The 27,460-nt window shown below is 44.9% G+C and overlaps 1 protein-coding gene across 1 annotated transcript; it reads right to left on the bottom strand.

The window, feature by feature from the left end:
• Positions 1–701: 701 nt before the first annotated feature.
• Positions 702–26,817, bottom strand: vat1 (vesicle amine transport 1). The gene is made up of 6 exons (XM_068577953.1): positions 26,150–26,817; positions 20,721–20,928; positions 10,056–10,226; positions 8,731–8,820; positions 6,554–6,795; positions 702–3,011 (listed from the first exon to the last, which is right to left on the bottom strand). Exons 1-6 carry the CDS (start codon positions 26,582–26,584, stop codon positions 2,739–2,741), a joined length of 1,419 nt encoding a protein of 472 aa, XP_068434054.1. The 5' UTR covers positions 26,585–26,817; the 3' UTR covers positions 702–2,738.
• Positions 26,818–27,460: the final 643 nt, after the last annotated feature.

The raw sequence follows: 27,460 nt of genomic DNA, 5'->3' as shown, positions 1-27,460 counted from the left end.
TTCACAAAGGGAGCCCAGCAGATTAGAACAGAACACTAACCAGAGGCTGACAGGACACAGTCACTCCCCGCACCAGCGCGGCGGACGCACTCCAGCCCAGTTCACTCCGCCCTGCTTAACATTTCACTCCCCGCGGTCAAGGATGGATGAGTGCTTTGATTTTAGCTGCCACCCAGCACAAGTGGTCTTGCAGGGACTGGCAAGCTGAAAATGAGGGAACCGTCATGTGTGAGTGTGTGTGTGTGTGTGTGTGTGTGTGTGTGTGTGTGTGTGTGTTTGTGTGTGCCACCTGTGCTTTGGGTGAGCTTCAACAGATACACTGGGAGTAGATGACGGCAAACAGGCCGTAAAACTGGAGCCAAATCAAAGCCTGCGTGGGACTGGAGTGCGACTGCCATGCCTGTAAGTGCATTAAGATCAGCGAGCAGAGTGCAAAATACTAATACCAACTGTCCTCATAACACAGGCCTCTTATCAGAAAGGAGGGTCGAGAGATAGAGTAAGAAGGGAGGGTTGCAGTTGGAGCTACATAATACTGTAGCAGAGTAGTGTGAGGGGCAAATGTGGCAGGGGGAGGGAGGGTGCTTTTAAAACCTGACAAACGACCTGAGGACACACACACATCTTCACACACAATGGCACACCACACGCGGCACATGAGGGAGGCCACTCATGCTAACACAACAACTTTTGTCTTTCTTTTCTTTTTTTTTTTTTTACATTTTGTTTTGTGTTTTTTACAAAGTCACTTGTCACCATCTGAGTCTCAACACTGAGGCCGAGCTCACAGACAGACAGGCAGACAGACAGGCAGATGTATGTCTATGGTATAAAGTTGATATCCTCCCGCATAAAAGATTGAGAGTCCACCCAGTGGGATTTATTACAAATGTTTGGGATTTACTTTAATTACGTTACACCAGTGAGACACACTTCTCCACTGGCCACTAGGGGGAGCGGTGCGCTGTTTTTGCCAGCACACATTGTCAATACTTGATTTCGAATTTGTGAGTGCAAAACTAACAACCTTAAATACTGTTCTGTTTTCTAATGGTGTAATTCAAATCCCTAATACAATTCACACCTGTTGGAAAGCTGCTCGAGTCGACGCGCTGCATAGAGAAACACAGGAGGAGGAGGAGGAGAGTCAGAGGAGCAGACCACAGCGCCGACTGACGAGCCTGACGCCTGTTGCTATGCCGACCATAGAGAGGGAATTGGAAAGAGAGAGGGAGAGGAAGAGAGAGAGAGAGAAAGAGAGAGAGTTGAGTAGAGACAAGCAGGGGAGGCGAAGTATGGACGCCAGCTTGAATTGAATTCTCCTCTCTCAGGTCAGGGTGATCGACAGGCAAACGGTCGCTGTGAAAAGAGCAGAATGCCTGGAGGAGGATCAGGGAGGAAGAAAGCCTGATCCTGAGGAAAAAGGGCTGATATTCACCTTCTTAACTTGCTCATTTCAGACGCTTCCCTGTCTCAGCACGACAGTGCCTCTTTCATCACATTCAGAGTGTGTATGAGTGTGTATTTGTGGCTTGTTTGAGCAGAAACAAATTCCCTCTTAATTGGCACTGTGCACCTCTTGCCAACAGTTGGTCAGCTAGAAAAATCTGTAACTAAGGAGAAGGAAGCTGAGCAATGATTTCTGCCTCCCCATTCAGCGCCACACATAAAGGCTCATTATGAGGGAGATTCATATTCAGGCAAGGGCAAAACTACAGCCACTAAAATAACTTTGTGGGAACGCATGGATTTTGGAGCCGTCTCTCTCTACTGATAGAGACTAATGCAATATACATCGCAGCGGAGGCCATTAAAAATTATAACCAATGGTGAACACCATTGTCTGAGCCGTCACACGTCATGATACAAAAAAAAAAAAAAAACACGGTGCAAATATCACCAGGAAAGCTGGGGCGCATTAGCCAATCACAGGCATCTCTGACTCATCCTCCGTGACATAACTAAGCAGTGGACACTAAGTGAGCATCGTGTGGGTGGGTGTGGTTCTCCGTTTATCTGCCTGTCTTTGTGCCTGTCTGTGGGTCCGACCCATGAATGTGTTGGGTGTGAGGGTGGGGTGGGGGTGGTGGTCGTGGTGGCATAGGAGGTGTGGGGAGGGAGGGAGGGGGGAGTACTCAGCACAGTGAGGGGGGAAGAGGAGGTGGCAGGTGGAAGTCAGAGCAGATCAATTTAGCACAGTGGGAGTGGAGGTGTGGAGGGGCATGGGGGTCGAGGGTGGGGCCGGAGCGCGAGCAGGGATCACGGTTGTCAAGGAAACAGTAATTTGCCCCAAACCTGGTCCATACCCACAATCCTCCGCAGCTCTCTCGTTGCCGTCATTCCCAATAGTAAAAAATGAAGTGTTTTGCGGCTGCTTTCTAAATCTTGTGAGGAAGAGCGATATGTTTGGGTTTCACAAGGTGTTACAAGTGATTGGACATTTTATTTTGATAAAGGCAAGAAGAGAGGGAGGACGGTGGAGGGGGATGGGGGGGGGGGGAGCCAGGCCTGAGTAATTACTGCCATTGTGGATTCACGAGGGTGAGGCGGAGGTGGGGTGGAAGAGATGATCGATCGACAGTGGTGTGATAATTTTGTAATCTACCCTTCTAACTCCTTCCTTGCTTACACTCGAACCCCCCACCCCCACCTCGTCCATCTCCACCCTCCCCCCACCCGCCCCCTGTTCCCAAGACACAAACTCCCTGCCGGTCTGCTTGACTATCCATCCCTCCCTCTCACTTCTCCTCCTTGTTTGGCTCTTCCTTCTTCTCCTCCTCCTTCTTCTCCTCCTTCTTGGGCTCCTCTTTCTTCTTGTCGTCCTTCTTCTCCTCTTTCTTGCCATCGTCCTTCTTCTTGTCGTCCTTCTTCTTGTCGTCCTTCTTCTTGTCGTCCTTCTTGTCCTCCTTCTTGGGCTCCTCCTTCTTCTCCTCCTCAGGCATCGGCTCTGTGTTGAGGATCACTTTGCCGATGTTGTTCCTCTCTTGCATCTTTCTCATGGCATCGCCCACCTGGAGGAGGGATAGAAGGAGAAAGACGATTACATACAGCAAGATTAAAGTTTAAATACACATGTCATTATGAAAAATCTATTGAGCATAAGCAGTAGGAGCCAGATCCACCGGTACATTTCCACAGTGATATGAGCCTCCTTGCATTCTGTGCCTTGATTGTTTTGTTTTGATACCACAGAATAATAATACATTATACATTCTCAAATATCACTTTAATATGGTGTATATGAGAAGCTACATTAGATAGATTAGGTTAGATGAGACTTTAATAATCTTTGAAGGGAAATGAAATTTTGGCAGCAGGAAAAAGCAAAGACAAAAAAAGGATAACAAAATAAATGTGGGGAATAATATGTAGTGCAAACCGATACTTTCAATATGAGAATATACAAAATGTAATGTTTATAATTAGTAGGCAATAAATAGAGACATGGAGCAGAAAGTAATCTTGTTATCTCATATCCCACTGCTACCAAACAAATCTGTTACGTATTAGAAAATTATATCATCTTGACATTAAAATGTGCTCCTCATCTTGTCAGAAAGAAAAGGGGCGGATGATGGAGGTTAATGTTGGATCTGACACCTTGGTTTAATCTTGGTCTTGGAGCTGGAGTTTAATAATGGCTCTAATGTGAATTACTATGTCATAATCTTTGTGAAATGAAGCCACAGCCGATCGATCAATCAGTAACCGCTGCTATCAGATAGAGGTCTCATTAGTGAGGGATAGGGTCTCATTTTTCAAGTCCGCTCCGAAAAGCAACAGGTTTTAATGCTGGCACATGTTCCTCCTGTTCATGGCCGTAAAGAGAAGTGTTTAAGCACTAAATCTATTCACTTGTTCAGCGTAGAAATGATTGGTAACGTTTACCTGATTACAATAGGATTCAGTCTCCGTTAAAGATAACAAGTTACAGACTTTTAGTGCAAAGTGCCTTGTTAGTCATCCTTTCTTTGGTTAAATCAGACTGCCAAAACACCAGCTGTCTTAAATAATACTAATATTAATAAAGCTTCGTACACCGTAGATCCCTTACGTGACGAAGAGCATTGAAGAGCTCGAAATGTCATTTGTTTTAGAGCTTTGTGCGGACCTTCATCTAAGATATCACTGCTGTCTTAACGTTTTTGGATGTGCGCTCTGCATCAGTTAGCTACATTTAAGAACAAGGAAAGTGGATTACGTCCCCCTTTACATAGAAATGACGTGACAGTTTAAAATTCAGTAGTAATCCAATGTTTCAGATCAAACAAAAAAATCTAGTACACATTTTCAGTGATGTTTCGTGATGTTTTGGTCAACCAATCATCCGCGTCGTCAGCTGATCGGCCAAACCTCCACCCGGTGACGGATCGACCAACAATCCTCACGCCGAAAGGAGAATCCCAGTCAGACCAACCCCACCCTCTTCCTGACCACCGAGCTCTGTCCACTGTCTCATCCTGTTATCCACCTCCTCCTTTCTCTGATCCCCCTCTTCTGCGCGAGGCAGGCAGACCACCTAACAACCAATGCCACGGCAACAGGGCCATCTCCTAGCAACGTAAAGCCCGGCTGAAACGTGGCCCTGACGACTCCGACGCATGGGAGAGAGGGGGAGTGAAGTGGAGGGGGGAGGGAACGAGAAGGGAGCAACTGGTGTCCTTCGGAGGAGAAACGCGGCTCGCCGAAAGTGAAAGGGAGGGAGCGGTCGGTCCGGGAACCGTGAGCATCGTCATCAATGTGAATGAAAGTCACAGTGAGAGCAGCTGAGGCACTTTGGACGACTCCACCCACTCCCATCCTTCACTCTCTCCGATCTGTCAGCCTCCCCGGCTCCCGGGCATCTCGGACCGAGCGTGCTATTTGCGTCTGCACACCATTATCCTCCTGCGTATCGGTGCAGATGCAGACAATGAACCGCGAGAAACCAGAGGGGGAGGGGCAATGCTTATTTCCAAATACTGTCCAAGCATGTTGATTGCTCATTGGAGCAAAAACAGAAGGGTGACGGAGCATGGAGGAGGGGCTGTGATGGATGGGGTCAGGGTGTGGCATTTGTGCTCGGCTTTGTAATAATCGATCATTTATTTGATTAATCGTCACTGCCCGGCTTTGGGACTTTGATGCGTGCACTAAAAACGTGCCACTCCTGGTCGCTTCAAGCCAGATTGACAGACACCTTCTTCTCTCCTTTGTTTTCCCACACTGCCTCCATGTCTCGTTCTCATACATCAGGGCCCCTCCCGAAGACCAACGCACACACTGACGAGAGGATGTCACCATAGCAACAAGAGAGAAAAAGCAAAAAAGATACACTGCGAGGAGGGAGAAGGAGAGAATACAGCGAGATGAAGTGAGACAGGGAGGGAGTCAATAACCTAAAGACAGAGAGAAAGTCGGATATAGAGAGCAGACAGAACGAGAGGCAGAGAAAGAGCGTCAGATGGCGGAGAAAGACAGCAGGTGTTTCTCTCTGGCCAAAATACTGACCAGCTCTGACTCGGACAACAGAAGATGTCAGCCTCTGACTCCCTCTTTCTCTTGGTGTTTTTCACACTCTCTCTCTCTCTCTATTCATATCTGTTAGCGGCGATCATTTTGCCAGCAACAATTTGACTCTGTCTCTCTGGCTGAGTGAGTTATCCTCGAGGTGACACAGTGCTTCTTGTGGACGAACTTCGCCTGATGATTGTTGAGCCTTATTAAATCGGAGAGCCACACCCAGCTCCTGCAGATCCCACTGCAAAACGCACGCGCGCACACACACAAACACACCTGGCACTCGCATGCATTCTAGGTGACTGGGTTGTAAGCACATGGTGTAAAACTGGATGTAGTTCAGGTGTAAATGTGCCCATGTCACAATGAATTATATGGACATCCAGACTGGTGCACAGGGTTGCATTTAGTCACACTAACCACCAGGCATGAATGGATCTAAAACCTTCATACAAAGGCTGTTTGGACTTTCAGTATGGATTCAAGCTAAGAATACATTAAAAAAACAGAGTTCAAATATTCACATACAGGGGGCCAGAAACCCAACTCCATCAGTAAAAAACCAGGGTGGATAATAAGGATAATATCTTCTGGCATGAGCCGCTTTCACACATGCACTGCAACCCTGAAATTATTGAGCCATTACCCAGAGTATGTGAAAAGGCGAATGTCTGTGTAATGTGCAGAGCCCATGTGTACATAGAGCTGCTCATTGTCCGGAGAATTCTCCGTGAGAAAACAAACATCTGAGGGAGAAGAAGAGGGGGCCACTTGGGAGACAACGAGGTTTGTAAAATTCTGTCGGGCGAAATGGTCATGAACATTTTTTTTAAAAGGCAAGCAACTCTGTTATTTAGGATCAAACTACGAACCGGCTACGTGACCGCGGTGCTTCCTGTACGCTTTACCTAGGTGACACCCCTCGCTTAATCCCAACGTTGGAGCACGTGTACATCTAATTTGCTGGACATGGATTAAAGTGTGTGATACAAATATGGTTCTTATTATGACTGATACATTCGAGGTAAAGGCAAAAGTAGAGTAAGGCACAAACCTGCTCAAGGTGCCAGGTGGAGTCGATGCGGGGCTTGATCTTGCCCTGCTTGTAGAGCTCCAGGATGATGTTCATGACCTGGGTGATGAGCTCCATCTCCCCGTCCAGGTAGCCCAGGTGGAAACCGCACACTGACTTGTTCCCCTGGATCAGGCTGAGCGTGTGGATGGAGAACTGATGGTACCAGTTCTTGGCCACAGCGAGCAGGTTCTTCTTCTGGCCAGCAAGCATGTTGGATGTACCTGATGGAGAGGGAGGTGGAACGGAGAAAAAAAGGCTAAATCTTAAGAGTATATTCTCAGGGTACATTGCTAAATCTGTAATTGATTTACTGATGAATGGATAAGAGGTCTGGCTCATTTTCTATCAAATCATCCGCCAACTTTCTCCATTTTCCATTTTTCTCTCATCTGATCATCAACCTCTCTCTTTTGGCATCATTTGGTAACTGATTTAGCAGAAAAAAAGTGACCAAATTGAACATTTACCACTTTCTCTTTTTTATGTAATTCGTAAATTAAAGATGTTTGTATTTTTACTATTGGTAGAGGGGAAAGAGCAATCTGAAGACATCTTGATGGGCCTTGGTGTCACGTCTTTTAATGTATTTTACAATTTTATGACTAGCTATAGATCATACAATTATTGACAAAAAACAGACTGATTCATCATTATGCAGTATGTTAAATAAATATTAAATCCTGTCAGGTTTGCTTTGCTCTGTCCCTTTCACACTCTCCTGCACCTTCCAGCCAGAAAACCTCTTTCGCACCTCGGCTCTCACTGTCACCACTTCCTATCCCCTCAGTCTGTGTGCAAATAGTCGGCTTTGGTCTGCCTCTCTCGGGGGAAACAGGAGGCACAAAGCGCGCTCTGAGGGAAGACAGGGACCCGGCCTGCTACATTCAGACACATTCCAGGTTTCATGTGGATAGAACGCCCATTGTTCCGCCATGCATATTTCTGATAAACTGGAAGAGAAGCAACCAGCACAGAAGGATCGGGAGGGTTGGGTGGACCGGGGGGGGAGAGGACCTCTGCAGGGACGAGCTAGAGGATGAATGGGCGAGGGTCGGGGGCACCATGCTGGGTAGTGGGGTTTTTGTGCAGCATGCAAAGGCAAGGCCCTGTTCTTCATGGATGCCGACCCCGCCCACTGTTGCATGCATGCTGGTTCCAGATTGGCATCGCCACAGAGCGAGCGTAAAGGCCTTCCCACAGATGACACACAGCACACTGAGGACATGGAGCTCCATTAAGAGGTCACACAGCCCACCAGGAAGCAGCTCTATTCAGTGGAAACCCACAACTATTTAATGTACTGTATTCATTTACTTAGCATTTAAACTTCAGGATCTCGTGGAGTTTTTTTTTTCTTTTAAATCAAGCTGTCCAAAATGACGATACAGCTGCTCTTACAGATATTTTACAATAAAGTGGAGTTATATTTAAAATAATGAACTATAAAAAAACAACAACTTCATAAACACTTTGTCAAGAACTTACTTACTGTCAAAAAGTAGAGATTACATTATACAGTAAAAATTTGCTTCAGGAATACCCTGTTAATGGGTATTCCTGTCAGCTGCTAGCTTGTGCAGGCTAGCCATGACGTTAGCTTAAAAGGTCATCGCTGTGCTTCCTATAATGCTGTGCAGCGCTAGCTGCCAACAAGCTTAACGTTACTGTGAGGAATCTTGAACTGGTTATGAAACAGTCTTAATAATAATGCAAATTCAGAGGAAATGATTGACGGAGCGCAGTTTCACAAGAAAATCAACACAAAACTAAATGTCGTCGGAGTAGCTCTAATATACCACATTATGGTTCATGAATGACATAAGAAGCTCTGGTAATCTGGAGAAGCTTGGTTGAGGGATACATACAGCCTGGGGACAAGCCGTGCTTGAGTCTTTTCCACCGCAGTTATAGACTTTTGCTTGAGGTTGAGGCGCAATTTTTATTTGATGTTAGCTTTGATGTTAGTGTTTCTGAATCAAATGACTTTGTGTGGATAACTGGTGAAATTGGCAAACATTCTCAGACCATTTTCCTCAAATCTAATCACATTAACTCTTTGAGGGCTGTGTTGTTTTACCGAGGACTCAAATAGAGCCGCTCCCAACTAGCTCAAAACTGATAGCAATTGATCTCCACTCAGGTGTTCCACTGCTTACCATAGGTGATGAGTTTGCCCATCGGCTTCAGCAGGTTGTAGGCCTTATGGGTGTCTGATCCTCCGAGAGGGTCCAGTATTATGTCCATCCCTGGAGCAGAAGAGAGAAGAAGGGGACAGTTATACCTTGTGTGAATTCAGCGAGAGCAGGCTGCCAAGTCTCCTCAGCAGCCCCCTTTGCAGGCCAGAGTTCACGAGGAGTAGTAGGTGTAGCCAAGTTGTGACATGTTTACACGAAGCGAAACCCATACGTATGCCAAGAGAAGAGAGAGAGGAGAGCTTGGTGAGATCCTACTTGTTTTTTATTTCCTCATTCTTTTTACTGATAAGACAAGAGGGCTAAAATGTCTCTCCGTCAATGTCCTGTCCTGTCCATGGTCGAGAGAATAACAAACCAACCCCAGAACAGATGGTAAAGAATGGCAACCTAACTATGAAGGTTTCTCTGGGGCTTATTTATGTCTGGCCATGTAGGCTCGGCCTTAATGATGTTCCTTTGTGCCAGAGGGGACTCCTCAAATTGGGCTACCCCTCCTTGCTCCGTTAAACCCTGCTTCTATTGATTGTGGGAGGCTCACAGCAGGACTCCGCCTTCCCCACGGCACAGATGAATTGACGGAGAGCCAAAGACAAGGGGAAAGGTAGCGAGAAGGGCTGCACATTGATCCAGGCTTAATTAGATACATTCTGTCTAAAGTGTCAGTTCTCGCTGTCTTCCTATCAGTCTCTGTAATGCCTGTCTGTTTTGCTCCATGCTACAAAGAACAGAGACAAGTTGGAGAGGGGACAAGGAAATCAGCATAATAACGGCCTCTATCCTGCTTGAAACACAGGAGCTGGACATTGTTCCATTTTGCTGAAAAGCAGCGGTTTTCCCAGCGAGTCCAGGCCCACGTCTCCATGAAACTGCGGGTACATTATTGATGGCAAATCCAAACAGTCACAGTTTAGTGAAACAAGTTTGCTCGGTAGACAAAATGACTCCCTGCATGCTGCCAGTCGAGAATAGCAGCCAGCGCTGCTGAGAAAACTCAGTCATGAGAAGAAGAAAAAACAAAGTGTATGAAAATACAACATCTCACTGTGTGCAGTTTGTTGACCAGTGATCAACAAATGTTGCAATCACATAGGACTGCTTTGTGCCAGTGGGAATACATTGATACAACGTATTTGCTTATGGAGCAGTGCTAAACCTGCATATTTAAGTAAGCCTTGATCATAGACAGTTTACACTGGTTTATTTATTTTTACATTATTTCCAATCCCTGTGCATACAAACTCCACCTTTGGAGCGATTATCTCAGTGCAGATGGCCAAGTGGCTCACCTTTTGGGCTGATCTTGCGTACTTCTTCCACATAGTCCTTGGTGCGATAGTCAATAGGATGCGTGACTCCGCCCTGGCTGATGGTCTCGTGCTTGCTGGCGGATGCCGTGCCGAACACGGTCACGTCTTTCACTGTGTTGCACAGCTGAGTGGCTGCAATGCCCACACCACCTGAAGGAAGAGGGGCAGGGTTAATAAACGGTTGTGATTTTGTGGAAGAGTATACATTTCAGGACATTACTTTTTCTACAGACAAGCATTCAAGCTCTGGTCATTCAGGGCAACACCAAAACCGTGATGAAACTCAGCAAAACAGAAAGAATTCCCAGCCGGCACGTATTTTCTATGGCAGGTAAATGTGATTTGCATTATTTATTGTCCCAAACAAGCCAGTCAATAACAGCGTGGACGTGTTTGGCTCAAGGGTATGAAAAGAATGCATTAAACACAATCACATTACCCGGACTGGCCTGAGGAGAATAGTCCCCCACACACAGATGCACAGAAACACACAGAAACACACATATCCAACGCTGGTGAAAGTAGCCATTGTAGGTCAAATGCCACATCTTATTTATTGGTTACCTTATTCAAGGCAACTTGTCTAAAATTCACTGGAAAAGAACAATGTAGCTGTGGTATCTGTTTTGTTAAGAAAGGAGAGCTGGATGAGATTCTATCGCAGACGGTATAAACACAGCTCCTCGAAATCGTGCCACGTGAAAACAAAACGTGCACGATATCCAAGATCCTTTTTGAAGACAAAGTGATGTGAGACTGTGTGCTTCAATGAATGTTTCAGATAGCCGTGTTTGTATGGCCGCTTTATTTGAAAGTGTGTATATAGTTGTGGCAAATACCTCAGCCAATGTTTGCTAAGGCAGCCAAAGCAAGAAGTAATAGGTTACTGATAAGCAGTAGCTTGTTTGAAATGGAGGCTGACTTAAGGACTTGAACTGAAAGGCATCTGTAAAGGTCATTTATGCCTGAACAAGTAAAGAGCACGTCTTATCTGATACCAGCATAAAGCAACACAGAACATGAGCATTTACATTTATTTTATAATAGATACTGGACTGCTGGACAGGTTTGAATTAACTGAATGATGAAATCGTAATTTGCTTTCTTACAATGGCAACTACACCCAACATGTATAGACAAAGACAGGCAGGAAGAAAAAAGGCCCATGCATGTTTGATTAGACTTGTGCAGAACTAAAGAGGAAGATTCATTATTAGTCATTCACATTTCTGGTCATGGGACATCTGTGAAAAAAGCCCCTTCCTTTATCCTTATCGGTTATTCTAAATAAAAAAAACACACACACAGATAAATTACACATAGTACATCAGAGTATAAATTGCACCATTGGTTTCCTGTGTATTCCTGTAAAAACTTTTCGCAATCCAAGACAATCTGCCCTGATATCATTTATGTGACAATGTATTTAGGAGAGTTTTCTCCATCCATACACTCAATCCCTCGGTTTATCCGACAAATTCAAAATCACCAAAATTGGATAAATATGGTTTCCTCAGACCTGCTTATAGTCTAATTTGCATATTCAATGTAACTGGAACACTCTTTGTACAGTTGGGCGATTAGTTAATTTCCTTTTGAATGTTTGATCTTATTATCAGAATGATTATGTCTGTATATGTTTATTTTGTATGAATAGAACATTAAAGGACAATGATGTAACTCCAGTTCCTTCAGCTCTGCATAAAAATTATTCTGAGCCATTGAACCAGTCAAATAGCCCAATTTCCTTAACGACGTCCTGGGAGTTACTCTCTGAGGCTGCACTGTCACACAAAAACACTACACTAGCTAAAAGAAATATGACCTGAGATGTAATGATAAGATTAATGGCGAATCACACTATCCTCTTTATTAAACTCTGATCAGGGCATGCAGCATGAGAATGAAAAAGGGTTACGGTAATTTCAGAGCCTTTTATTAAAACATTATTTAAAATGCCCGAAGTGCTTTGTTACAGAAAATTGTCCCTTGATAAAAAAAAAAAAAAAAAGCAAACAAGAGAAATCATTTGAAGACAAACCCTTCCCTGCGCTTCAATTTCAGTGTGAAAACAAAAATATTTCTGATGAATATGCGGCCACTATAATCACACCTGCTGACACCGACGGGAGAGTTGACAGGAAAACAAATTCTCGGCTGTTGCCGTTGGATGTGAGGGTTGTTGCGGCTGCGTCATCGCGGCACCATCTCTCCTTGTCCTCGGTGAGAAACCAAGTTTGTGTTGCCAGGGAAACCTCAGCCAAATTGCAGGCAATGACTGAGCAAAGGGAGCCATTTTGTTACATTGACTGTGCTTCCTTTGGCCATATAAGAGTCATTATAGCCAATCATATGATGTTTGTCATCAGTTTATATTTGACAGACTGAGCTCTGGATAGCGAGCGAGTGTCACCGTTTTTATTTGTTCAGGATTTATAGCTTACTTTTACACATTTTTTACAATGTATTTTATTGCCTTTGACACACAGGTTGTAACACAAGCACATCATTGATTGTCTTTGTGAGCTTGAAGGGAAGATAAAAAAAAAAAGGTGAGAAAATGTTGATTGTGCAGCATCTGAGTGGGGCTTGAGAACGGTTTTGTACCAAATGGCTCTGTCGCGTAGTGGCAACTGATGTACTGAAGATGTACAGGTGTGAAAAAGGGTCCAACAGGATGAGGCATCCATTAATCCCACGTTCTTACAGCCACACACCTGTATATTAATATTTAACTAATGCTGCTGTCATAAACACTGTGATTCCCCTTCTGTTTCTGCTTTATTAAGTCAGTGAGCAACGGGAAACAACCTCTGCTGAAATCAGTCTCAATTCCGAAAGACTCAATTATTTAAAAATGTAAAGACAACAACCTCCCTCCCCCCCGTCCAAAAAAATGCACTTGAAATAATCATGACTTTGATCCTCAAAATGTGGGTGTGTAAAAAACATTTATCCAGTCAAATATTTTGCTCACGAAGGTACGTGTTTCTGAGCTCCCTGAGAACAAACTCCTGATCCCCGTCACAAGACTGCTGAGCGGCGCCAAGAACCCCTTACCGTTCCCCACCTCACTTTACACACACACACACACACACACACACACACACACACACACACACACACACACACACACACACACACACACACACACACACACACACACACACACACACATCCACAGATCACAAGGGAGAGAGGAGCTGCTTGTATCAGCTAATCTTCACAAATATGCACAGAGAGTAAAATATTAGCCTTTCATTACGCCAGTGCTTCAGTTCTCCTTGTTTCCTTGGTTTCCTGATTTATGGTTTCTCCTTCTATATCTCTTAAGAGTCATCTCCCTTGGTCGGGGTTGAGTGATTTAAGACCATCCACAAATACTTAGCCATTTCTCTGTGGAAGAGAAAGCAGCTTTTGCAAATTCTTGTTGCTAATTGCATTCGTTCTCAAGATTCAATTGAATTGTTTTCACATGGAAGTAAGGAAAACGTCAACAAGCATCCACCTATGTATTTATGTTTTCTCTCTCTTTCTTTCTCTCTCTCTCTCTCTCTCTCTCTCTCTCTCTCTCTCTCTCTCTCTCTCTCTCTCTCTCTCTCTCTCTCTCTCTCTCTCTCTCCCTCTCTCTCTCTCTCTCTCTCTCTCCCCCCCTCTCTCTCTCTCTCTCTGAAGGAACAGGACACACAGTAGGGTTTTGTCTTCCCCTGAACCTTTACATACTCACAATTTGGCACAAATTGCACTTGGCTACCATAACATGACTGTTAGGAGTGAAGAGGAATTTTCTCCAACTCACAGTGAAATCCTGACCGACACTGAGGCCACAGTTATTGCTCCACTCCCAGAGCTCAACAGCATAGGTGTGTGTGTGTGTGGGGGGGGGGGCAGGGGGGTGGGGGCATCAAAAATGTTTTTCCCCGATTTCTGAAGAGATAACGGATTGACACCCCGACGGCCTCGTTCCAAATAATACATCTCTCATGATTCTTGTTGAAATGAAAAAAGATCTCACATCAGAGCATTTCTCCATTGTGTGAGCCGGGCTATGATCTCAGGTGTTACTCAGGGGGGCGGCTGCGACCATATGCCGGCTGTCAACATTGGAGAGATGGCTGGTCCCTTGTCTCTGAGCTCCGTATTGTGTTCTTGTGGGGGTTTTTTTATGCATTTCTTTCCACATTTCCTCAAGGGCTCTCGTCTTTCTTAACCTATCATTAGCCTGTGGTGGTCGCGGCTCACAAAGAATGAAATACAAACGAGGACCTGAGCATCTCTTTTTACCCAAACTCGCAGTAGCTGCAACAAGCTGCACCAAAAACATTTACTTGCTATTGCTACTTTGTGCAGCTCAAACAGAGTTCAGATATGAGTCCGGTTTCTGTGATAGGAGCCGTGGTTGGCTGTTTGTGAACGTGTACTCTTGAGATATTACTCTGCATTATGTAACCGTGGTGTTTTTCTGGGATGACTGTGGAAGTGCACACACTGTGGGCTTGAAGAGCAGTTTAATGTGCTCTCTCTAATGGCAAATTTCTCTTTTTGCAGCATAGAGGAGGCCCTTTTAGTTACTGGGTTAATAAAATAAAAATAAAAACATAATTTGCGTGTGAAGGGGTCTCTGGTTTCTCACACCGCTTACTGAAACAAACAGAAACACACGCATACTACTTTTTTTTTTTCCTCGCATGATGCAACATGAAACACAAGCTGGTGCACACTCATCCAGTTTCACACAAACAGGTGTCCCGACAGAGGTTTCACATACACCTGCGACTGTATGTGGTGGTTAAGGTGGGGGCGGGTGGATGGGGTCATTTGTCAACGGCTGCAGCGATGAGAGCGCGAACAAGTGATGTGATTGGTGGGTTAGGTTGGAGGTTGCCCTGGTTTCCCTCTTCTATCAGTGCAGCTGATCTGCCTGCGGCGATGCCAGGCCTGGGGAACACAGAGACGGTTCAACCACGCAGCCCAGACTCCCGCTTAGTGGTCAGACTGAATTAGCATTCTCTAAACTAGGGTAAGACCTCCTGAGCAGACAGCCGGGGAGGAGAGGGAACCATTTTTAAAGCGCATCAGACTTTTATGGCGGCTCCCAGAAACAATGGGCCCATAAAAGAGAGAGATGTAAACACACTTTGTTTGCTGGTATATTTTATATACAGTGAATGAGAAGAATAGTCTATCGAGGGAGTCCTGAGTAAAATGAGATACATAGATATGCGAGCTATACTTTATGTATAGCTCACAAGTTTCTTGCACTCATTCAACTTTCAAAGACATTGTCTGATTCCCATCTTTCTACCGCAACTACAATCAACTGTGTTTTGCCTTCTGAGGGCTCATGTGCCCGAGGCCCTGCCTGCAGGTCTGACAGCAGTCATGAAAATATACACCAGGATGGGGCTCTCATTCAGCAAACCCAAGAGATACAGCCACCTGCTCCTATTGCTTTAAGCATTTACAGTAGGCCTCTGACAGAAGTTGAAGCCTTGTTTGTGTTTTGCAGAGACACTGGGAGTTCTGCTGATGAGCAAATGCATTAGAACATATCTGTGCCTGTAACGTAAAGAGAAGGTACTTTATGAATCCAAACGAGCATATCAGTAGGAAAGATCCAATGTAGTTACACATTTTAAATTCTGTTGTTTGTGCCAGTAACAGTGAGTAAAACCTACAGGTCAGGTTTTGTAGAAACCTGATCTAACTTTCAATTAATCAATTGCCTTTCATGTTTAGGGTCAATTTTGGATTAAATTGAAAACTATAGAGATTTTTTGTTTTTCAGTTTTCATCTTGAATTTACAACAGCATTGATTTGAACCTAACAGATGTCATCACAGTAAGAAATACATCTAAAACAATACTCAAAACTGATGGCATTGGCATACACCTATAGCGTCATCACATTCTCCCTCAAGAGAGTCCCTCATTTAAAATGTTGAACTACAAACAGGAGTTTACGATTAAAAAAAATGCCTTCCAGAGCCAGAAGCTCATAGATTACCAACCACAAGGATTTAACTCCTGAGCTGTGACTGCTATCACCCTTCACTATATGTTGCACTCACATGCAGCCACTCACACAAGCGTTTCCAGAAAATCCTCAACATAACCTGGTGTAACACTCCAGCAAAAAGCGGCTGCAAAAGTAAAGTGTGGAAGCCTGCATAATTGGCTCGTGGAAAAAACAGTCATCTCCAACAGGATGTGTGAAATCTAACAGACAAGCCCTGAATACACTTCTGTGCAGCTTCACGAGAGGAGGTGATTGAATGCATGAAGCATCTTACGGTCCGAGTAGTGAGCAGGTTTTTCTACAGTATGAGAAGATGAAGCCAGTTGGATTCACAAACTCGGACATCTGTGCCAAAATGTCAAAGTGGGAGGTGGCGGAGGCCATGAAGCAAAATCATCAGATACATTGATGACACAAGTTCCCATTGCGCAACCTAATTTATGTTATGTATTCCACATCTGCAACACAATGCGTGACACTTGACGTTGGCCTGCAGCCACTCGAGAGCTCATAAATAATACAGAGGGGGACGTCATTATTGGACGCAGCAGAGACCCATATGTATGCAGGAATGTGTAGTGTGGGTGTGGTGGCCAGCCAGGGTTCATAAACATGAGGACCAGTTCAGGGAGAGGTTAGAGGAAAGGCTGCTGGCACAGTCAAAAACCCACGAAAGACATCCAAATGTTGCTGAACTTCCCCCCGCCCAAGCCCTCAGGGGAAAACAAATGGAGAAACGTGCACTCGCTCCCCGATGACGAGGAATCAGGCACGGATATTATGGCGAGGTCACGCAGAGGGAGAGGAGGTTACGGAGGACCGGAGGGCGGACGACGACGGAGGATGCAGATGTGTAGTGCGCTGGAGAAGAGAGGCACGATGGGAGGAAATACAACAAGCTATTGTTTGGAGAGAGAGAGGACAGGAGCGGACCCACGGGAGAGGCAGCTGAGGCCTATTCACACACACACACACACACACACACACACACACACACACACACACACACACACACACACACACACACACACACACACACACACACACACACACACACACACAAAGGCATGACCAGTCAGGCATACTGCACTGGTCATCTGATCGTAATGGGTAAAGGTCATCTTTTGAGGAAATGATGTGCTTTATGGATAATATACACACACATATAAGAGGATGGATATGCATCATCCCTCTGTAAAGACCCAACAGGTGATTTGTTTTGCCATATAAAGCTGTTTCTGTCAGTACTGTATGTTGCTGGAGCAAACCGTCAGTTAGCTTCAGTTAGCTTAGCAAAAAGACTGGAATCACAGCGAGCAAAAATAACAATATCCTCTTATTAGCCAATCCATAGCTCTTTAATGAACTAGTTGTATCTCTTATGTTGTTCTTCCTCAGGTTTATCTATTTTCTCAATTTGTTTTATGAAAAAAGTTTCTGCTTATCTTAATAAACGGTCTTCACAGTGTCCTAAGTTGTTCACATTGTAAAGCCCTGTGAGATATATTAGAGATTTTGGACCATATGAATAAAAACAACTTGACCTTTTACTTTTGTTTAGAGAAGAAATTATGTAGAATCTGTTTATTAATTAGAAATGAAACATTCCACATATCTTGAGAAAAATGTACAGTACCTGTCGAAAATGATCATATCATATGAATATTATTTAATACTTGTTGTTTATTTAATAGAAACAAAATCTTGCAATTCAATCTGGGAAGCTCTCATGTTGTCCATTCATAATTAGTTATCTGTTTAAAAGCAAGTTTCAGAGGCTTTGGAGACAAAACAATCAGAAAGTAATTGAAAGGAGGATTATCGTTTTCTTAATGATAATAAATCAGTGGATCCCCTCAAGCGTTCAAAACCATACTCCTCAACTATACAAATACACCCAGTTAATCTTGTGTGAATGCTCACTGCGTTATCTTTGTAAAACATAGACGGGTCTAGCAGGAATGCAGTAATGTGCAGTCACGTCTGTCACACAACATCACTGCTGGTAAGTTAGTTACAGGACTTCAAAGGCATCAAAGTTGCAAAGTGACGAGTTGAAGTAAAGCCAGTTAAACTCAAACTAATAGTGTGTGGTTAGACGGGGTGTTCACTGGCCTAGTGGACAGGGTTGAGTGGAAACAGAGTACTTAACTACTGTTTCACAATCAAAATCCAATACATGCTCTGTACTCTGATGTGTTACTTAGAACTACAAATACTTGTAAAAGCTTTTAAACTGAAACAAGGTTTTTTGATGAAGGCCCCCGTGCTGGTGTTCCACATTTTTAAGTGACGTATTGCAGTCAAATAAATACCATCTAAAATTGAAGTCTGAAGTAATCTCAAGGTAACTGCAGGCAGAGTAGATTAGAGAGGATGTTTTCACAAAATACAGGAAGGTTGACTTCCTCCGGCCTCTAAAAGATATTATTTGATCAGCTCACATCTCAACTCATGTGACGTGAGGATGGATTGTCGAGATATGACGTCAAATAGGGAAGCGCACAAATTATACATTACTGCAGGGCTGCAACTAACACTCAATTATTGAATCATTTGGTTCTGTAAAATGTCAAAATGCTTGTCAAAATGCCCATTGCATTTTCACAGAGACCAAGGTAATGTCTTTAAATTGCTTTCATTGTTGGACAACAGTACAAAGCCCAAAGATGTTGAAATTACAGAATTAGAGCATGTGAAAAGTCAGACGCAGTTAATGGTTGGCATTTTTCTTGATAAATGACTTGAGTTTAATATGCTGATGGTCAAAATAGTTCTCGGTTGACTAATATATTAAATAGATTCATTCATATTTGCAGTCTGTTACAATATTGCTAAAATAAGCAGTTCCAGTATTGGAATGCATTTAGTGAGGAATATTTGCCGCCCTGTGTGCAATTTCCTGCATAATATTAACACCACATCAGATATATGAAAAGACAGGCAGATCTCACTTTCTCTCTGGCCCTGTCACAGCAGATATGTTTGAGCTCTCTAATCAGAGAACATCAAACCTCACCTTCCTCCCCAGACACACACACACTCCAGCCTCCAGCACCATGTGAGCCATGCAGCCCCATAACGGAGGGAGGCGAAGGAAGTGCACACTTTTCCACAAAAGGAACTACTTTCATGTTTACGGCTGTTAAAAACAAGCTTTTGAAAGTGTCAGCGGAGCTGCGCTGTAGAGCATCCAGCATGATAATGATTTACACATGCAAAGAATGACAGAGTGCAGCGGAGCAGACTGTTAAGCAAATGTTTTTGTCATGGGCTCAGTAATGTGCTTTTACAATAACTGATGTCCAGGCAGCTGGCGAGCCAAGACTGGCAGCCTGCCTTGAGAAACCAGAGACGCCGCCTGAACCGAACCAGTGGGGAAAAGTGTCTTACCCCACACTTCCACAGCATTCCTCCTATACGCTGCACAAAAAAGCCCGAGCAAGATGTGTGTGCAGGGATGAGTGACATCAGCCGGATGATATGGTGAACGCAAACATTTGGGACTCCACCATAAACCACCAATCCCACAACTATGTGTCTGTTCGCTGCTCTGGGGAAACAGCACAGTTGAACGAGAATCTTTCGTGTGTATTCATTCCTTTTCGATGCAATTGTGTGAATATCAAGGGATATATTTTCCACTTGGGCCGGTAGTCTCCCACAGATTTCTGTCATACTTTGTCTCGCAGAGAGCAACCATGCTCAGGTTTCATTATGCGCTTACATCTCTTATAGCCATCAACGCCCACACTGTCCCAAATGCTGAGGGATCTCTTTGTGACTCCCTCTGCACAGACGGAGTTGGAACAAGGAGCAAAGTGAAAGCTGTACACCAGCAGATAGCAAGAGGGAAACGGGGGGAAAATTATTATTTTTTGGCGAATGCGCTCCCCATTCTCTCCAGCTGGCCTGATTGTGAAAACACAGCAAAATCGAATGTTCCCAGGCTAGGTGCTTCACACCCCAAAACAGGTGCATTTACTCCCTCAATCACCGTCTTTCTCCCACCCACTCACTCTGAACTTCGACCTTGTGGTCCAGGTGGCAGGCGCTCCAGTATGCAGTCCTACAGAGTGCAAAACACTGAGCCATATGTCATACTAATGAATCGTGGGCCCTTCTCCAACAGCCATAATTCATATAGAAAGGAAATGCATACACAGGAGGTGCAGATAAAGAAGACGGAATATGTTTCCTTTACGTCACAGTACAAGTTTTGCGTCTTAGTGTTAAGCTTTTGCAAAGGATTTCAAAACAATTCCCAAGAGATCTTCTCAAAAGGCTGGTTATCAAATGAATTTGTGTGGCTGCTATAACCATAAAGCAGTTAGCCGACTGCTGGACAATACTGAGCAGGAAACCTGATTACATGCGGTTTTCAGTTGCAGGACTACAACATGAATCGCCGGTTATTCATACAGAAAACTGTAAAACAATGTTTGCTTTAGATTTGTGGTTGAATTATTAATCCATGTATAATTAATTCAGCCATCATTTAAATTAATGAGCCTCTCATGGGGAGCGGTGCAATGATCTCCAACCTAAGATTGACATAGATTAAAAGGGTTTATGTAGGCGTGTAAACTGCGCATCCCTCTCCGTAGTTGTACTTCTCTCCTTACCCGCAGCAGCGTGAATGAGGACGCTCTGGTTGGGCCGCAGGTTGCCGAAGTCAAACAGCATCATGTAGGCAGTGATGTAGTTCACAGGCAGAGCTGCTGCCTCCTCAAAGCCCATGCCCTCTGGGATGAGGAAGGTGTGGGTTGCTGGCACCACCGCCACCTCCTGCCACAGCCCAAAGCGGTTGAGCACCATCACCTTATCGCCGACCTGGAACGGAAGAGCGCAGGAAGACAACGGATGAGAAGGAGGCAAAGTAAAGGACGTTATTGGAAACATTGTAACCTGATGACATGACGGGATTGCCAACCAGGGGTACTCAAAGTAATTTGATTCCATAGATTATTATTTTGATTTATACCACCTGAACATCAACAAAAAAGGTAGCGATTGTGCGGCCTTACGATGTGGTAATAGTGTGGTTTACGGGCAACAGACATGCAGCCGCCTCGTCCAGCAAACCAGAACGTGTTTGCTCTGAAAAAGTGCAAACAAACCAGGAAAGCAATAAACCGTACAGTAAGGGTGGCAACTGCATTGAGTTTATGGACGAAAATAACCAATCGACAGAAGAATCAGTGTAAAAAGAAAAGAAAAAGGAAGTCGCTCTATTTTTTTGTCAGATGTTTTGAGATTGGTGCCACAGTATGATAGCCGTTCTATAAATGATTAAATACACAAGTATCATTGAAGCGATTTCCACCTTTCAGAAGCGCTTGACAGTGAGGAGGCCACAAACAACATTCAACGTGCCGCACGCCACAATCACCACGGCATCAGTTTATGCATCCAAAATGTTACCAGTGCAGGATCCTCTGAAACACAACTGTCTGTTTCCAGAAGGACAAACCTCAATGTAAACTCACCCCACCGGCGCGTCACCGACCAATCAGGAGAGCCCGCTCGAGGTACACAGGAAGCAGAGATGACTGCAGAGATGACTGCAGCATTATAACTCTCTTCCTGTTTTCTTCCTACGCCCCCCCCCCCCCCCACCCGCCCCATCTATTCACCCCTCCCGTCTCGTTTCCATTCTCCTCACTTTTTCTTTCACTTCCTGACTCCTTTTCCTCTTACAACTTTAGAACGTCTTCCTTCCTCTTATCTAGTCCCTCGTCTCGTCCTGTCTGTGTCTCAGTTTCTTTCCTCACAATTTCTTCATCCCTCTCATTTGGTCTTCACCATCCTCTTTCTTTTCTCTTACGAGTGTCCCGCATCCCCTCTTCCTCATCAGTGAGACAGGACAATGGGGCCCATCTTCTCCCCTGGCTTCCCTCCACTCATCAAAAGTCCCTGCCAGATTCTTCCCCATGGCTGAGCATAAGACAAGCTCTCTCCTCCTGGGAACAAACCCTCTCCACCCGGGCCTCTCTAATGGTCTGGAGGGAGCAATGCGCCTCGCTGTCTATCCACTCCAATTAGAGAGATCTCCCTCTCGCTTTCCCTTTTTATACCCACATCTTTCTGTCTGAAGCAGAGTCATGGTTTTTATTTTTTCAAAATATACTTTCACTTTTCCACTGTGGGCTTCTTCTCTTCCTTCCCCTTTGTCATTCGCGCTGACTCGCTCTCGCCCGTCTCCATCTCTGGTTTTTGTCCCGTCTTTCTGAGTCTTCAAACTCATCAGCCTCGTGGGTTTAATTGGGGGTACAGTGTGGCACAAATCGATGGACGGGGGAGTACAGGCTTGTACAAGAAACACAAACAAATATGACTCACGCATCACATTCAAATGCATCTGCAGCTATTCTTTTGCGCCCACGTAAAGCATGCGAGTTACTGTCAGTCACATAGATTCGAGGTTGAAACATTCAGGGCCACGCGAGTGCGCCTTGTGACAGTTCTGTTACAACATCTTCACAGTGTGACACACACACACACACACACTCGCACTTTGCTTGCATTTCCTTTCTCAGCCTTCATGCCACTGCATCACATGTAGTCACAGTTGGGGTCAGGATTGAGGGAGCGCTGAACAAAGACACTTCCAGTTAACTGTACATGAATGGACTTAATCAGATGGTGATTCAATTTTGGGGTATGTGGGCCTCCAAGTCAGCTGCTTCCTGGCTTTGAGCTTTGATGATCTCAGCAAAAAAATAAGGGAAAAAAATAGGATGAACCACATTTCTGACAGAGTTCCTGAGTCAGGTGGAGGCAAAAGAAGAATGTTAAATGTAACACCCACACAGCCTGCATGGCTCCTGTAAATTAGGGATTAAAAGGAAACATAATACCTCCCTGGTGTCAGCGTAGGTGTTACTGTGCTTTGACACAGTTTGTGTGATGCTGGGATAAGGGCCACGCCCTGCTCTCACATACAGCATAATTGGTGACAAGAGGGTCTTTGTGCTGCTTTTTGCACTTGACTGCACCTCTGACCATGCAAATCAGCATGTCATGCTAGCAAAATACCATTATTGTTCATTGTCTCATTGCAACTTGATTGATATTTGCATTAATTATTCTACCTTAATGCAACTACATATATAGGTAAGATCCAAAACTATAGGTGTAAAATCACTTTGGACATTCATGAGGAGAAAACGACAAAACGCAGACATCTGATTTTTATTAAAGCAGCAATTTCTGGCAAACCGCCAAAAGGCCATGTACAATACGAGAGCAAGCTCTTAATGTTGTCGTGGTGGTGAAAAGGAGACACGTAGGATGAAAGAGGAAGTTCTATATGTCTGGAAAAGAGAGAGGATGGCGACACAAAGGAAGAGCAGCATGATGGAGAGATTCACTGACAGAGGAAGAATACAGAGATAGTTAAGAGAGAGGGAAGGAGTAATGGAGGAAATACCAGACTGACAATGTGGGCCAGAGGGAGGTAATTGAGAACATATGGGTCAGATCCGACCAAATCTCACAGAGGAAGAGCATGAAAAAAAATAAGCGGGTTGGGAGAAAAAAAAGTGCTGATGTTTGGTATCTGGGGAACATCGGTGTGATTTGTGATATTTCCCCTCTTACTCACTGTTACACTTTTCCTCGCACTCACCCTTAGGTCATTCCGGGTGAGGCACTAACATTACTTCATTCAACCTGATAGACTCTCTTGAGGGGAGGCTTGTTTCGCAGACATTATTGAAACACAACGCGAGGCATGCAGTGGGTAATAAATGCAAACAAAAACACAGATAAAATAAACACTAATCGCACTTTGCCATCGGTGTTCATGATCTAATTAAATTGCATAAATGTTTCCATAGCTTTGTGCACGCTGTATGCTGAGCTAACTATGAGACACACCCATTTTTGTCTTTGTGTGCATGTGTGTGTGTGTGCATGTGTGTGCGTGCGTGTGTGTCTGTATGTGTGTGTGTGCGCCAGCGAGCGCGAAAGAGAGATAGGCAGACACATAGAGAGCTGCAGTGGGTGATGAGCCTCCCAACAATTCTGTGCCGTCAGGGTCAGCACATTCCCTGTGAGTTGCATGCCAAAAGATCTCAGAGATCTCAATCCATTTGGAAGATTGGCTCTTAATTCTATAAGCTAAGGGTTGCGGGGGTGTGGCCTTGAGGAAAAATCTGTGTTTGTGCATGTGAGTGTAATGTATGACCTTTAAATCCAATCTGCATCGCTGACAATGTGGAAAGAAGCTATAAGAAGTTTAGAAACACAAGGTTCTTAACCTTCTATGATGTTTGGCTGGTATTGGCTGACCTGCTACCAATCACATTCATAGTACCTCGCACAGAGTACCCATCCATAAGGAGTTGGCATATGTGCCACTCCCAAGCACGGATGCTGCAGTTGCTTCACACATCTGATCAGGCCTGATGATATCCACAGATATTAACCACCAACCTGATGTGAGAATATGACAAAGGGTGTGAGTCATCGCTGGCTCATGTGTAACATGTTGGCCTTGTGTTTTAATTGCCTTCCAAAGACTACCGACCATGGTGTTGCCATGCAGCCAGGAGACAGACATATAGGCCTATGGCTCATCATGCACTGCCAATAAGTCTCTTTTAATCACCACTTCACTCCTTGTGGCTGGACATGAAAGACAAGCAGTTTTTTTTATAATGATTGCTTGATTGACTTTATTGAGGAGTTTGAACTTTAATGGTAATTTATATTTATGACTGTAAATATTTTCTGAACACAACGGAGGCGATAGACTCCGATGACAAAGAGGCCGACTGTTTCCTTTCCTCGCACCAGGCTGTCTGTTGCGTCGCGCCGCACCCTTTCCGCTCGGTGTGTCTGTGCGCCACCGTCGCTCCCGGTAACAAAAGGCGTCGGTGACTCCGGTCTCTGCCACCGGTGTCAAGTCAGCCATATTAATAACTGTGGAATCCGGCCATCGTTTTCACAGTAAAGTCCCTTATTAATTTATAGGATTAGGAAATCTTGGTCTTTTAAAAAAAAAATTGTTTTCTTGACCAAAAACGTCATTTTTACAGTTGCATGAAGGCCTGAGCACGAGGAGGAGCTGCAGACCTTAGCCCACACGTGCTCTGTATATGAGTAAATGTTGCTCTTTCAGTGGGCTAAAAACGTGTGACATACTCATGACTCTTTCTTGATTTGCATAGCTTACATGTATTTAAATTTCCACTTATTGTGCCACCAATGCACGGCCAAATCAACTCTAAAGTAACTGTTTAAAGCTTTAATTTTGAAGGTAGAGCAGTCTATTTCCGGTCGTATCTCTGGCTGACTTGACGCAGCTCTCCGCGCCTTAGCACACATCAAAGCGCAGTAAGCGTAGGTGCTGGAAGGGTGGAAAGCATCCCACGGGTTGGCATGTGTTTATTTAGACTTTAGACTTAAAATACATATGTTGCGTAAAAGCAATGCATCCATCTTCGTCTCAACAACTATTTGGACTTGAAGTTGCTCAATCCAAGTGCGCACAGTTCAGCGCAATTTGAAAAGCGGGGAGACAAGAGGGGCGACGCCTGCTGCTGATTTCATTGTAGTCAACTCGTGTCATTTACACACGAGCTAAGATACACACAGAGATAAGATACATCATGAACACAATACCAGGCTTTATGCACTTTGAGATAACCAATGTAGTCTCTTTGCGCACGGGCGGATGGATGTATGACACCGATAACAGACTACATATGAACTATATATATATATCTATTATTAACATCCTACAGTGTTAATTACCTGACTTAATAGCATATTCGCATTCAATGCATGCAGTGATGAAACTGCACAGCACCAGCCTACTGTACCCCAGCAGCCTAAGAAGCGAGCTGACACGCCCATGTCCAGATGCAGCTCGGCACCAAAAAACCAGGCGAGGCAAATATTCATCACTTAAACAATAAGACACACACACACACACACACACACACACACACACACACACACACACACACACACACACACACACACACACACAGTGAAATGAAGCTTAACTCGCAAAGAGAACAAGCGGAGGGGCATGCGTGCTTACTTTTCTGTCTGTCACCTCTTCCCCTACTGCCTCCACCACCCCAGAGCACTCCATTCCCGGGGTGACCGGCGGGGACGGCAGCCGGTCGTACAGCCCCTGCCGAGCCATCAGGTCCGCGAAGTTCAGCCCGCACGCCTTGACCCGCACCAGCACCTCGCCAGCCTTCAGCACAGGCTTGCCCTTCTTCACCTGCAGCTTGACTTTATCATAGCCCCCGTAGCCGGTGAGCACCAGAGCGCGGTAGGTGAAGGTCTCCTCTTCGGGGACCTTCTCGGTGGTCGCCGCGGGGGTCGCAGCTGCCTCGGCGGCGGCGGCGGCGGCGGCGGGCGCCGGCTCCGTCTTGGGCGGCTCGGCTTTGGGCTCCTCAGCGGGTTTGGTCTCCTGCTTCTGGTCCACGGCGTTTTGCTGCTCGGCAGGTGCGTCCTCTCCAGACATTGTGCAGGAAGATGAAAGACGGAGATGAGTCTAGAAAAGGAGTTAAGAGATGTGACTTCTCGTGCTTCGGTTGCCGCGGACGGGCTTGGTTGTTCTGTCGCGGAAGCTTCTCTTGCGAATAAAAGACAGTGCGAGAGGAAGAGCGTCTTTCTCAGCAGTCTTGCGTGGAGACACAAACCCCGACAAAGTGGGCTGATCAGTGGCCAGTGGATGTCAACGCCGCGCTGAGTGCGAGTGGGACGAGACAGAGGCAGCCTGGAAAACGCGGAGAGCTGTGGAAGCGCAGGGATTGGCTTCTGTGATTGGGTGTGTTCGGCTGTCTGGGTAGGGCTATAACATAAGCCTGTATTGCATCAACAGAGGTGATTTGCAAAAATCTCGATTATAGCTAAAAGGCAATTTAAGTTAAAGACAACCCTAGCAAAACCCAAATGTGATGATCGCTGCAAGTCTCCATATTACTGTTAAATTGCTCTATTATCAAAAGAGCAAAACAAGTAGCATGCCAAATAAGAAAACTACAGACAGAGATTATGTGTTTAATCATTGATAGACAATACATCACTATAAACTCAACAGTTTTTTAATTGTTGAGCAGTCTGTGGCCTATTTTCAGAACACAGTGTAGCTGCCCATATGTGATGAAATAGAAAGCCCAATCATGAATTCATATTTCTTTTAGCAAGTATTTGCTTATTTCTTTCTTTTTACTGCTAACAGGGTGGTGTGTGCTGCAGGAACAGTAGGAGCTGGAGGAAATGTCTGTTTATGCTGCCTATTCAACAGTGGGATTTGCAGGAACTTTGGGCCTGCGTACGGCTCATTGTTATAACTTCCCTGCACAGGCTGCTCAGAAAAACATGAGTTTGTGTTGAG

This window comes from Clinocottus analis, unplaced genomic scaffold, assembly GCF_023055335.1.
Source record: "Clinocottus analis isolate CAN_PGR_092001 unplaced genomic scaffold, fCliAna1.0.p SCAF_16, whole genome shotgun sequence".
Lineage (NCBI taxonomy): Eukaryota > Metazoa > Chordata > Actinopteri > Perciformes > Cottidae > Clinocottus > Clinocottus analis.
This window is presented reverse-complemented; position numbering and strand designations above follow the sequence as displayed.

Bases quoted from the DNA above. Each gene is read 5' to 3' on its own strand.
- vat1 (XM_068577953.1), bottom strand. From the start codon at position 26,584: ATGTCTGGAGAGGACGCACCTGCCGAGCAGCAAAACGCCGTGGACCAG. The intron at 10,227-20,720 runs GTAAGGAGAGAA...CTCTTCCTTCAG, and splicing joins CCTCATTCACGCTGCTGCGG to GTGGTGTGGGCATTGCAGCC. The intron at 6,796-8,730 runs GTAAGCAGTGGA...CCTCTCCATCAG, and splicing joins GGGCAAACTCATCACCTATG to GTACATCCAACATGCTTGCT.